This window comes from Hippoglossus hippoglossus, chromosome 23 (assembly GCF_009819705.1).
Source record: "Hippoglossus hippoglossus isolate fHipHip1 chromosome 23, fHipHip1.pri, whole genome shotgun sequence".
Lineage (NCBI taxonomy): Eukaryota > Metazoa > Chordata > Actinopteri > Pleuronectiformes > Pleuronectidae > Hippoglossus > Hippoglossus hippoglossus.
In genome coordinates this window covers 13462928-13477507 of record NC_047173.1, presented here as the reverse complement: position 1 = coordinate 13477507, position 14580 = coordinate 13462928, and the positions used below count along the sequence as shown (strand labels likewise).

Genomic DNA, 14580 nt, shown 5'->3' with positions numbered 1-14580 from the left:
GAAACTGTCCCTACGAGCTTGATCGATGCAGATGTTTTGATTTATTTCCGTCTGCTTCCCAGAATTCACAGCGATGACTCGTCTCTGAAGGGTTCGATTGAGACGACAGAACTAAACTAAAACAAAGAGGGAGATTTTTCATTTTCCTGGACAAGTTCCTCGTCTGAAAATAGCTCAGTGGTTCAAACAGTGGAACAAATTATGAAGATGAAAGACAGCGAGTTTTATTAAGAAGTCATTGAACTGTGTTGATATTATACACAATCAACGTCCTCTTTTTACACTACTGTACAGTGCAGAATAGCACAATTACATGTTTTGTCTATTGTTTAATTACATAAACTATAAGAAAACCTTATTTTTTAACCTTTTTGGATAATATTTTAAACACTGAAACACTGGAAGAGGAGGAGGAGGAAGAAGAGGGGGGGGAGAAGAGGACAAGGAGGAGATAAAGGAGGAAGATGAGGAGAAATAGGAGGAGGAAGAGGATGTCCGCGAGTGCAGGACTCACAATCATTCCACACAGACGGCATCATGAAATTAAATCACTCAGAGTCGGGAGGTGACCAGATCAACACAGACACACAACAACAACATCATGGTGTATGTAATTTAATTTGTTATAAATTACACTCACATTGCACCACAAAGTATCACAGCATCGATTCATCCTGAGCACACGTCGATATCTCAACATTTACGTTTGACAGAGACCTCCACACGGGGAGGAAATCTGCTGATTGAATTTACGGCGGCTTTAAAAGCACCAACGAGGAAGAGCACGACGTGAAAATGACGACAGCATTGTTTATACATGTTGAAACTCATCCTTGCTTTGTAGCTTGTTCTTGTCCCCTGAGATTAATAGATTGCAGCAAAGGGAACAGGAATTTTATTTTCTTAATTGTCTGAACAAAGCGATAATTGCCAAATGCTCAGAGAAAGATTGTAACTCCTGCGTCAAAGTGCTCGGAACACGAAGAGGCTCAGAAAACGTGCAGATAAAAATGTTTAAAAAGTGGTTTTTAGATTAAAAAAAGAACTGGTACAAACAATACTAGCAAAGCACAAAATCTGCCTTTTAACTTTAGCGAGTAGAAATCTGATGATAAATTATAAATCACCCTGTGCGATTCTTCTATAGAAAACATTTACCTTTGATTAAAGTACAAATTCAGGATGTACAAACAGACTCACAGTCTTTTCAAAAGATTAGGGATTTGATTTTAAATGAGCGCTCATTAAAACTTAACCGCGCTAATCAAACTTTAATGCTGAGCAGCAGACGTTCAAGCCATGCTGGTGGACGTGGAAATAAAAACGTACACATCCTGTCGTAGCTGCAGAATTCTCCTGCAGGCCGAGGCTGCAGTGTAAACAAAAGGCTCAGATGATTTTTTTACTACCGATGCAGAAACATACCCTCACACACAGATATAAAAAAAAAAAAAATTAAGAGTCAATAGAACATAACAGCACAGGCGAGTCAAATGCACTTCGCCACTTCGCGTGGGTCGGCACGACTCGGCAGACAATAGCTTGTATCAATTACAACGGTGGAGCAGAAAACCACTCATCGCATGCAACAACGGTCAGCCCTGCTGCTGATATGGATTAACATTTATTCACATTTGAGTTGATCTTTATCTCTTTATTCGCTATGAATGATTCAAAGATCTAAGACGTGATTTACAGGTTTGCTGGTTTTGGTGGAAGTAAACATGTCGCCTTTTTTTTAAGCACCTTCTCTTCACTGTAGAAGAGATTTGTCTTTTTTTTTTAGGCAGCAAAACTTTAACTGTGCATCTCTTGTCTTGATGTGTAAAAACAGAAAGGCTGGAGCAGGAACCTTTCATGGTGCGTCTACACGACACAGACTGTATATAAAGTAGAGATGGACAACGTGTCTCCACTTCCTCCCATTGGACAATAATGAAACCAAAAGAATGAACACTTGGAGAAACATCTGTGTGATAAGAACTACTGTTTTTCAACGTGTTCTGTTTGGTTGGTTTGTGTCTTTTCTTTTTGGTTGGTCTTTTGTCGTCAGCGTGGTCGTTGTCATACAACCCTCTGGAGGATGTAGAGGATGCCGATGCTGTCGATGGTGACGAAGGTGGAGAAGTCGGACGACACGTGGATCCTCTTCAAAGCGCTTCCGGCTGGATAGAAGGTCTGCAGGGCCTCGCCTCGCTCCACATCCCACCACTGGAAATAAGAACGAGAGTGTTTTAAAGCTCGGCACTGACATTAAACTATTGCAGAGAGTCTGGGCAGCGTAATCAACACCTGACTGAAGTCAACAATGTTTATAATGTCCAAGTCGGTCACAGGCAAACACAGTGAAAACATCAGACAATGAAACACTCTCTAAATATTGTTGGGACATTTTGGGAAATGTGTAAATTAGTTTTCTTGGAAAAATGTAGATGAGAGGATAAACGCTGCAGTCATGTTTGTACTCGACTCCGACTAGAATGGAGTTTTTTACAACCTGCGACAGCTTCTAATGACGTCACAACGTGCGCTCTAGTTGTAACGAGCGACTGAGCGCGAATTTCATGCTGACTTCAACGTTTGCTCTGTGACGGGTGAATAATGGCAGAAGTCAAGTAGTGTCTGATCTGAGTCAGATCCTGAGACAAATTGGTTGCTAAGAAGACCATGATGGATTTAATATTATAATATTATCAGACTCAAACTCTCACCCGGCCACAGGCTCACTCTCACACACAGACACAGACGTACACACCCCCCACTCACCACACCCAGAGCAGTTTTCCTGAGTGATTCTGTTTAATCTCAGTTTAAAGTCTTTTTTCTTTCCATTGAAGCTGCAACTCACTGGGATGAATCATCAGAGACACATCAAGTCAATCATTTATAACCTGGCAGGAGGGGTGTGGGGGGGGGGGGGCTCACTTTCAACTTTGACACAACTCAGATCCGACAATAAACCTTTTTTTAATCTTCTGTTTAAAAACATAGCTCGTAAGTAACTGTCAGAGTCAGAGGACGGCTAACCCGTTATTAATAATTCACTGTGTAAAGAGAAATCAATTCTCTCCTCATACATGTGGCTTCCTCACCTGGAATCACCCAGGAATCACAGAGGAACATACTTTTACACCAGGCGCTGCTAGAAATACTGGACTCACTACCAGGAAACATTCAATCGACTGTTACAAATGTAAAAAGCTGCTTTACGTAACGTCTGTTAGTTTAGTTCTCTTGGTGGCACGGCACCGTGATGAATCTACGATGCTATTTAAATCTCTGCTGCCCTCGAGGCCAAATGTGACCAGACAGCGAACCGGACATTTCAACACAAATTAAATTTTGTGTTTCTGTCGTAAATATAAACATAAAGAGACTGAACGTAAAATAAACACAAATCAGTGTTTGGTGGTCCTGAAGATTACTGGACTCTGATTCACACACGATGAGAAGCAGCTGCAAAACATCTGCATAGTAAGATTAATATTCACAAGGGCTGCAGCAACCGTTCACCCAGCTCGTGTTCTGTCACTGCACACACAAATATATACATGAATACATGCATATAAATGTATTTACCATATCATTGTTTCCTCCTCTTGCTCTGAATAATTATTGCAAAACAAACAAGGCACCGGATCGATCTGTATTAGTCTCCAGTATCCAGGGGATGAGGCGTCATAGATCTCTCACTTACACCAAATTGCCTATTTTGAAAAGATCCTTGTAATTCAGCTGAATGTAATTTCATTTTTAGCTCCAATTATGTGGAAAGCTTCCAAGGGAATAAGCTGGAAAATACGGGGCCTGTAAAGTAAAGAGTGGCCAAATTAAGATGGATGATTTTTCAAGAGGAATAATGGTAAGTTTTTATTTCATATCTGAAAAGGATTTTTAAAGGTCACACTATGATACCTAGAGCAAGATATCAGCCCCAGTTTAAAGACAGAACTAGAATTGCTCTTAGTAAAAGGCCCAGCAGTCAAGATCCGTGACTTATTCCTAGAATAAATAGCAAGTGATAAAAAAAAAAATCCTGAATCCACCTCTTTGTCTGGATCTGCTTAATATTGAATGAGTTCTCTCTTGACCCATGTCTCCACCAAGTTTCATGGAAATCCGTTCAGTAGTTTTTTGCATAATCCTGCTGACAGAAAAACTAAGCAAGAGCAACATATATTCTTTTTGTACGGATCTTTCATTATAAATGAAATCTGTGTTGTTCTATCCAGGGATGAGGAGAGTACGACACGTGGCTTGATGAAGAAACGCAGACGTGATGAAGGAGGGATCGATAGACAGGTGGAGGGATGAAACCAGGATGTGCAGTTATGAGACGAGGGAATGAGACTCCAAATTGTGATTGCATTTGAATGGAAGGGAAACTGGCTGCTGGCTGCCAAAGCTCTGACAGCTCAAACAAAGAAATAATACTCAGATGCCTCCACGTACACACACACACACACACACACACACACACACACACACACACACACACACACACACACACACACACACACACACACACACACACACACACACACACAAATGAATAAATACAGAAAATAGAGAATTTAAAAAAAGCACAGATGAGAGAAAGTCGAGGAACAACAAGACTGAATCTGCTGACAGACAAAAGGATTAACAGGGAGATGTGATGTGTGGAGACGAGAGCTGGTGCAGAGTAAATGTTTGAAAGAGTCAACTGATGGTGGAAAGGAGAGAAACGTGTGGACAGAAAGTGCGAAAATTACGTTAGCTTCCGAGTGAGACTGGATTTACGATGAAGAAACGTCCAGAAAACCACTGTGTTGAATCATTTACACCAGAGGACGGTGACGAGACCAGACTGGGTGGAATGCATATTAATGGATCTGCTCGAGAGGGGGAGGACAGGGGAAATGAAGAAGAAGTCAGATTTCTTTGATTTAAGACGAGGAAGAGGAGAGAGAATGAAAAGAGAGAGGGCACACGAGCACTAAACAAAGACACAAATGAAGATTGGAGATGCTGTAAATGGTGAAAAAGGAAACACATTCATCATAACAACAGCGAGACGGGTTCCATAAGGGCCTGTGTCTCATATGGGAACACAGAGCAGTGTTATGTATGTGACACGGAGCACATGTCCTCGGAGCAGATGGCTGATGTGCTGATATCAACAGCATCACTAGGGGACCATTGATTTATGGGAGAGCCAGTGGAGCACGTAGACGCTAAATGACTGTACAGTGCACGCTGCTGGCGAGAGGACAATACCCCCGGGTGTGTTTACCGTGTCTATGTGTGACCATCTCTGGGTTTTTTTGTGTTTCCAAACATCCAGCGCAGCATCCTGGCTTCAGTCTGTGCTGAGGCTGCTGAAATTAACTTGAAGAATGGCAGGAAAATGAGGCTGCTACAACGTTAGCTGCACATTACATGAATACTAATGTAAGGAACAGACACAGTGGGGCCAAGAGGAAATATATATATATATAGAGAGGACATGAATGAATTAACATTTAAATGACACACGCTTATATTTAGTGTGTCGATTACAATCTAGAATTCATACAGCAAACGAAGGTTAAAAGTATTACGAAGATTATTCCGTAAAACAGCAAATAGTTTTCCTTCGTTAATTAATACCAGTTAGAAACGAAAGGATAAGAGTTCATATCATATTTCTGTTTAGTGTCTTTCAAATTAACGCAGTGTTGCTATTTAAAGGTTCAGTGTGTAGAACATAGTGACATCTAGTGGTGAAGTTGCATGTTGCAGCTGAATACCCCTCACCTCACCCTCCCCCTCCAAACATGACAGAGAACCTTTGGTAGCCTGCAGTTGCCTAAAAAACTCAAAATATTTAGTTTGTCCAGTTTGGACTACTGTAAAAAACCATGGCGGCCTTCGTAGAGGTGACCGGCTCCCGATGTTAATATAAAGTATTTAAATATAAATATCCTGTCATGGTTCTGCATCTTGTCTTTGCATCTGTTTGCACACCAAACAGATGCAGGATAAGCAAAGCAGCCGTCTTTCTGAGCGTAGTTAACGTTAAAGCGAGAATATTCGGACCCTTGTTTGTTGTATTGTAAGAATGATGTCACGGTGTAAAAAGACACCACAAACCTAATGGCACAGAACAACAAGGGCGACCGACCCCTTATCTGTAAAGCCACAACACTCTGCCTGCTCAGATAAGCTCCCTCTCAGCATCAAGCTCACAAACACAGGGGTCACAATCACGTCCGGGGAAGCCGCGAGGGCTGCCTGTGTGTGTGTGTGTGTGTGTGTGTGTGTGTGTGTGTGTGTGTGTGTGTGTGTGTGTGTGTGTGTGTGTGACCCCGATTCAATCCAGCTCACAGCTGAGGGGCAGCGAATCTCCTCCGACTGTCCCTCAGCGTTAGCTCAGGTGAGGCTAAATGGGTCTGCTTATTGAGACCAGCTGATGGAAAGTCAGCAGCGCTTACATAACGGAAATACCTGTCCGTGTGTGTGTGTGTGTGTGTGTGTGTGTGTGTGTGTGTGTGTGTGTGTGTGTGTGTGTGTGTGTGAGGGAGCGCACGGTGGCATCTTTCAGACGGGGTGGAGGGAAGTAATTAATCTTCCCTCGAACATAAATAGCTCACCGACAGGGTCCAGGGGGGATAGGTACAGTTTCTACGCTCTATAAAAAATCATAAAGACTCAAGCGACGACCAGCAGGCAGGAGGGGAGGGGGATTAAAGAGGGGGGGGGGGACCAGCTGGAGGAGATTCAGGCGATTCTGTAAGGCCACCTTCGTTTCAGAAAATGATTGTGCGTGTGTGTGCGTGCGTGTGCGTGCGTGCGTGTGCGTGTGTTTGTGCGTCTGAGACCGCGCCAAAAGTCCTGCTGGGAGGGAAACAGTGTGACATCGAGTTTGAATTATTCATCCAAGGTTCCGTCCACTGAAATATTGATGCTCAGACAATCCACCACACTTTTCTCCCCCACACCGTCTTTCTTTCCTTCTTTCATTCTTTCAAGCACTTTTTTCCTCTTTCCGTTCATTTTTCTTTCTCTCCCACACACCTCTCTCTTTTCTGTCAATCCTTACAGCTTGCACGAAAGTGGCAGATCCCAGATTTGTCAGAGAGAATCCAGAACAGAGAGAGAGAACAAAGAAGAAAGTCAGAGAGAAAATATTAGCTGTTGGTGGGGGGGGGGGGGGGTGAAGAGGAGCTGGGGAGTAAGAAAAAGCGACACAGAAACATAAAAGAGGGAATAAAACGATGATGTGAGCGGGAAAAAGAGGAAAATAATGAAGAGAGAGAGGAGGTTGAAGTACAGAGTGGGAGCTTAATAGGAAATCTGGATTGATGGATTGGATAGATGGAGATCTACAGATAAACAAAGCACTGGTGTTTTCAGTCAAGTCCTTTCATTCGCTCTCAGAACTCAGCCCTTAAAACCACAGAAAGGCAAAGATGTGTTAGAACTTTATAGGTGGTATAAAAACATACGAGATAAAAGTTGTCCTCATAGAAATGTGGGAAAGGTTATTTATTTAATATTTTACTGACTTACTTTTCCTTCCTTCAGTTTATAGTTGTCCGTCTCTCCTGCCTACATCAAGATTATTAGGTTAAATACTCGTTTGAAGAAAATTAGTTTTCTCAAACTGAACCGGTTCATTTGTTTGCATTCTTCACCTCTGATAATATAAAGTTTGAAGTTCGTTCATTAGGTGCATTCGAACTTGTACCAAATACTGCTCTTGTATTATGCTGTCAGTAATACTATAATGATTTAATAATGGTAATGAAATTGACCAGATTTGTAAATTTAGTTTTTTATGTCGTAAACATATTTATCTGTGTAAAATACATTTTACAGAGAATACACCAACAACATCTCCTTCCATCCTCTCCTCCATCACTGTTCTACCATCTCCACTCTGCCTCAACTCATCTCTGTGTGATTGGTGCACAACACACACACACACACACACACACACACACACACACACACACACACACACACACACACACACACACACACACACACACACACACACACACACACACACACACACACACACACACACACACACACACACAGGCCCCTCACTTCTTCAGTGAGAGACACAATTAACCCCGGCTTAATGAGCAGCGCGGGGGAAACAACTGCCTCCCAGAGACGGATAAATATTTCACCAGCCTGTGTTTGTACCCCGAGCCTGACAACAAGAGCACAGAATCCAGGCCAAGTTCGTTCTGAGCTCAACTCGCTCAAAGTTCTTCACTCCCGCTTTGTCTCGTCGGTGAGGGAGAGAAATGCAGATGCCGAAGCAGGATGTCAAGGACGTATGTAAACTACATCTACTCTGGTTGTGATTTGACCACATGAGGAATAAAGGTGTGAATTATAAGATTTACATTTTTTTAATAACCTCTGATACCTCTGGAAAAAGAGATGGTGGAAAAATAGAACAATGGACTATGGAAAAAAAAAAGATGAATGCACTTTCAGGGGCTGTTTTGCATCTTGTGAGTGTGTGTAGTTATTTTTAGAGGTAGGTCTGCTGCTACGCTGCCACAGCACTGCGGGGTGCTTACTTCTGAAACGGCAGAAAGACGAGAGAAACGTGCTGAATGAAATCAAAAGTGCGAGTGCTGCTGGAACCAACACGGTGGCTTCGTTCCGCTGGGTCGTACACATACGTGTCCTCTCAGAAGACAGCAGTTGTCAGAATGTTATTTACAACTTTGAAGGAAGTGGGAGGGCGGTGCAGGGATGAAAGTACAAGCCGACGGGTGAGGTTAGTCTGTGCGGTTGCAATAATATCCAAGAGAAATGCAAAGGGGTCAATATTCTGAGAAGTGCTGCAGGAGATCAAACGAAAGTTGAATTTTGCTGTATTACATCCACAGTTTTCTGTCCTGAAAGACGGTTCCTTCCTTATTTGTTCTTCCAGAGTTTTCTCATTTATTCCCACCAGCAAGAGGTTTGTGGGGGGGGGGGGGGTTTCCCCATTGTCAAATTAAAACTAATCATAGAGGCTGTCACATGCAATACATCACTCTTTAAGGGAAACTTATAAATATATAAATAAATAAAATGAACGTGACTTGGCTACTACTGGCCATTCACATCAAGGAACTGATTTTTAGCTAGGAGAGGGTCAGAGTCCTACATGTTTCGAGATGCAGCCCACGTGAAAAATGAAATAACAAAATTAGTATTTTAAAGGAGACATATAAAGCTCATCTTCAGGTTCATAGTTTGAGTTTGTGTTATTACGTGTAAAGGTTTACATGCTTTAATGTTAGGGAATCACATCCCTGTCCTCTACTGGCCATTGCTGCAGCTTCTCTTTCCACTCAGTTGTAATTGGTCAACCACTCTAACTAACTTCTTAACTACTGACGAGGTGTTTCAGGAGTTTCAGTGTTTTCAGGGAGAGGAGCTCCCTTCACTACAGACATACACAAATAACATAAAACACACTAAAGGAAAGAAAAACTGAAATCATATGTCTCCTTTAAATTGATCACATGGCATTTTCTCAAAGATGCCATTTTCTCTATTTTGTGTTTTATATATTTTCAAGCATCTTAAAACATGGCAGTGACTCTCGAAAAGAAATCCATCAATTATATAAACGGATTTTCCGGATTCTTCTATGCTCTCTGCTCAGACACCGGTAAACAAACCCCCTGGTATCTAAAATACCATTTTTATTTTTACAAATAACCTGCTGTGTTATTTTCAACCATTAGAGACTGCATTTGCAAAAAAATGTATATTTATGACTTCGGAAATGAAAACAGACCTCAGGCAGAGGCACCTACAGGCAACATCACTTCAGCCTGAGCAATAAGAATCGCTACTTGGACTGACTGATGTTCAGCCTTGATCAAAAACCCTAACATCTGCTCTGCCGTTAAAGGAAATGGAGACACATTTACTCAGGGCTTAGCCAATATCATTATACAAAAATCTTGACAGCTTGATAACCCGATCAATCCCTCAGAGGTGACTGCTCTTTCTCTCCACTCTCCATCCTTTCCCTTCAGCTGCTCCTCGCTAACCGAGCGCTTCTCGATCTTTGACAGATCCGGCCGTCCATCAAACATCTCCTGAGGGAAGGTCAGATCAACCTTCTCTCCTTCATTTCATTACGTTCATCCCAGACCTCCTTCTCCCCCCCCGCTTCGTTTTGACTCTGGCTTGGCTTGATGACTGACGGTAATAGTTCATTGCCCCGCAGAGGCCTCATTAGGACGCGCTAAACGATGATGGCTCAGGCTGAGAAGGAAGGCGGGAGGCTGACTTAACACCTATTGGGTGAAAGCAATCTCAACTGATCTGAAGGAGCTTTAGTCAGATATGCTGGAAAATAGAATTACTGCCCTGCTGTTGAATGCCTCCACCAGCCAGTACAAGCTTTTTGTTTTAGGTTATCGTGACCTTTAACCACTGAAATCTAATTAGTGGATCTTTGAGTCCAAGGTGACAACTGGTCAAAATTTGAGGGAAGTGGAGACTTGAGATATCATGTTCACCGTAACCTTTGACCACTAAAATCTGATCAGTTCATTTGTGAGTGAACATTTGTGCCAAATTTGATCGGATTCTCTCGAGGCCTTCTCAAGATAACGCGTTCACAAGGAAAGAAAGGGTTTTGTGTGGTCGTTGAACCTCGACATCCTCCACTGAGTATTTGGGCTCATCTTATAAGTCCACGTGAATGTTTATACCTAATTTGAGAAAATTCCCTCAAGGCGTGGAGGCATCAAAACAGCATCACGGTGAAAAGGGATTTGAGTGTGATAACGGAAAAATGTCCAACTTCCAGCGAGGGAGGAAGACTTCAAATGTCAGGTCACCAAAATGGACAGATGAAGAAAAACGACAGAAAGAGACAGAAAAACAAAAGTACGGTGTGAAACCGAGAGATAACAATGAAGGAGACGGCGGAAGGCGGAGGTCTGGTGGGAACACAGAGGCAGAGAAATAGGGAGTGAAAGCGAGGGAAGGGTAGGAAGGTGAGATAAGGTGAAATTGTTTCTTTCTCTTCCATCACAGTCTCGGCTGATAAGTGATGTCTGACAACAGTGGTGGCAGGGGAGAACTATCATCTAAAACACTCCCATCCATCTGGGGATACACTGTTCGGAAGTGTGAGTGTGTATTACAAATGTCAGTGTGCGAACGTGGGGGGGGTTAGTGTGTGTGTGCGTGTGCACGAGAGCCTCGGAGACAAAAGAAGAGAAATTGTATCTATCTTTTTTTTGTATCCTGTTGGGTTTTTTGGCCTTTAGTCGTTCTGTGGAGCAATATTTTGAAGAGCAGGTTGTTTTTCCTGTGTCTTGAGGACGCGCACGTGCATGTGCACAAACATGCAGCTGTCATGACTTCAGAGGGCACTGACGCAAATGTTTTCTACACCCATGACATCCCACATGCCACAGAAATATTTAAATATGTGTGAAATACTGTGGTGATCAAGCCTTTACACTGATCAATAGTCGCTGGCAATAACAGTTCTAGAAACATAGCATTGCAGGGAATGATCTGTTATAGAATAAGATGGAAAAACTAGATAAAAAGTAAAACGTAAACAAATGATGTGCTGCTCACCCTCTATTTTATATTTTATTTCACGGCACAACATCATTTGCATCCTCAGAGATCTGCAGGTACATCCAGGTGATATATGCGTTATGAGTGGGGACTCTCTGTGCACTCTGCTGCTGAGAAGTTCATCCGCTTGTCGGGTCGCACAAGTCCCGACTGACTGGCATAAATAAAGTAGAGCCGCCGACACATCTGACACAGTGTTTGTAGTTTTGTGCTTTGAGAGGAAGTACGAGGCTCCCTCCGGATGTCACATGATCACAAAGTACTGATGTGTAAATCAGTTGGCACAAATTTCCACAACAGTGAATATATATTTTATTACTAGCATATGACCCGTGGGAGGTTCACTACAGTGCTCAAGTAAACAGCACAGCTCATAATAATTCCCAAAACGTCAAACTACACGTCGTACGAACTGCCCTTCACAAGCCTGTTCGCGGCTGAAGCAACAGTGCCTTGCTCAAAGTGAACCAAACAAATCAGTGGTCTGAATAAAGCAGACTCTTATTATTTTCCCCCGTACAGATTTCCCCACAAGGTGAACAGCAGAATGATGAACGTATCAGTGAGTCAGAGACCAGCTGGAACAGGGGGATTAACAGTTCAGACCAGGTCCGACATCCCGGCTGATGAGATAGCACTTCAGACAGCTGGCTTAATGAAGTAGACCCAAGAGATATCGATTAAGATTAATTAAAGACACGTTAGAATCTGAGAAACTGTTCACAGCATAAAAAGCAGGTACGATTAGAAAGATGTGTCATTATCATAGACTGTAAATACAGATGTGCGACGTGTGGAGAACTCTCTCCACATCTTCGTCTGTGTCTTCTACGAGTACGGCACTACATTTTCATCCTGAGATATTTGTTATCTTTTAGTTTTTTTCATCTTTGCGTCTGTCTCGTGTCGGAAACATCATTTACACGCCACTTGCTTGCGGTTCATCTCCCGCTGTGTCCTCACATCGGCTCCTTCAGACATTCTGCTGACTTTTTACTCGGGGACTTTACGGAGGAAGACGGGAGGTGCTGACAGGATCTTCAGTATCAGTGCATGTCTATGGTCAATTTTAGTAGAAAGTGATAATTTTTTTCCGTGCTTTTGTGTCTTTGTTACAGTTTGGTGTGAATTATTCTGGGCTGCTGGGCCTGTGTGTTCTTGCAGTTAGGATGAGCCTTTTCACACCTGCTGCCTCCCTCTTGGATCCCTCTGTGACAGATCGACTCATCAGCATTTACAGTTTGTGTGTCCGTGTGTGTGTGTGTGTGTGTGTGTGTGTGTGTGTGTGTGTGTGTGTGTGTGTGTGTGTGTGTGTGTGTGTGTGTGTGTGTGTGTGTGCGCGTGTGTCATTGGTAGTGTGCGTCTACATCAAGGCCAGGTGTGAGACAGGTATTTCCTAGCAGGATGTGGAGCAGAAGGACAGAGGACTGATGGGAATCAGTGTCGGATATAACGGCCTCTTTCAGTAAGCACCGCTTCATCACCTCCTGACGCACATGCACAAAAAAAACACACATTTATCTGTTCACAAGCATGTACGCTTACCTAATGCACCGACACAAGCACGGACGTTGTGTTTTTATTGTGTAAAGTGAAACGCTGGTGATGAGGAGCATGAGAAATGTTTAATTAAACACTCTGCACAGGTAACTACGCACAACAGGGGACTGGGCAAGCACACAGCCCGCACAACAGCCCGCTGCTTTTAATTACATTCACACCATTCAGCCGACCATGCAGGCAGAGGGAGTGAAACACAGGGAGAAGAAGAGAGGCTGAAAAAAAGTAGCTCGAGAGCTGATTAGGGCAGAAGTACTGACAGAAATGAGTTTATCAAAAAAATACTGGAACAAACAAGACAAGCTTCGTTCTATATGTGGAGCCAAAGACAAAAGTAGAAAGAGGCAAAATGATTTGCTACGAGCGTCGTGTTACATCATTTCAACTGATTGACTCAGCGAGAACCATGGGAGACAGCGCCTGCTGTCACTTCTCCTGCTCTTATCCGACCAATGACAACATCATCCCATTTAACGGCAACAGCAACACACTGAGTCATTGTGCACAAGGGCTTCTGATGTTCAGAGCTGAAAACCCTCCAATGAATCATATCATGATAAGAAAAACATGTCTTCTCTGCTCGTTTTTGTTTATTTTCCCGAGTTATTCTCTTCCAGGAACGCTGTCACTGCAATGATGGTTAACATAAACTATACGGTTTGTTTTTATTTGTGTATGGATCTGCTGTAGAACAGATTTTTAATTGATCTATATTATGATTAATAAAATTATCATCATAGTAATTAAACAAACAATGCTTCGAGGGGCTGTGTTTATGGTAACACATAATCCACAATGTTCTTATCTCACCAGTATTTACGAGAAGTCCATAAAACGGATTTGTGACTGCCTTCAAATTCTTTTGTGTGTGCATAATAATTTACTGGAGCTTAGAGCCGTGGATTACTGTTTATTTTTGCTGTCTAATAAAGTTGAGCTTGAGTCTCTTTATTTCTCATCTCCAAAATAATATTGAACACAGTAGCTCTGGGACTATAGTACACAATGAAACATCACACGTTGTAAGAACAGAATATTTCCCATTTTCGTGTGGTACTCATTGCTTTTGTCGTGTGTTTTAAATCAGGTTTGTTGATGGGCCTCTTGGTGGCAGCACAACAAGATGTAAACACAACACTGACACACAACCTTATAAAGTTGTTATGGGGAACATCTTGGCAAACAGACGCCTTTTTTAACATCCGGCAGACACAGAGCAATATTAGCATTGATTTGCTGAATGTAAAACCTCTTTTGCAGTGGTCAAAAAACACGCAGCAACATTTGACTTTTTTGGTCCCCATGATCTCCCATTCCATGATTCCATGGTTTTAAAATCTCCAATTTTTTATCTGTTATCTGTTTGAATTTCAGAAACTCCGAGACACAAAATTATGTTAATTTAACCTCCGCCAAGGCCCAACA

The 14580-nt window shown here is 42.4% G+C and overlaps 1 protein-coding gene across 3 annotated transcripts in view; it reads right to left on the bottom strand.

The window, feature by feature from the left end:
* Window positions 1-602: 602 nt before the first annotated feature.
* Window positions 603-14580, bottom strand: part of apaf1 (apoptotic peptidase activating factor 1) — a 34981-nt gene continuing 21003 nt past the window's right edge. For 2 of the 3 annotated variants that reach the window (XM_034578212.1, XM_034578211.1), the window contains one exon: window positions 603-2211. In XM_034578212.1, the coding sequence (XP_034434103.1) occupies window positions 2065-2211 (147 nt within the window). In that variant the 3' untranslated portion in view covers window positions 603-2064. The remainder of the gene's footprint in view (window positions 2212-14580) is intronic. The other variant, XM_034578213.1, reaches the window with a different exon arrangement.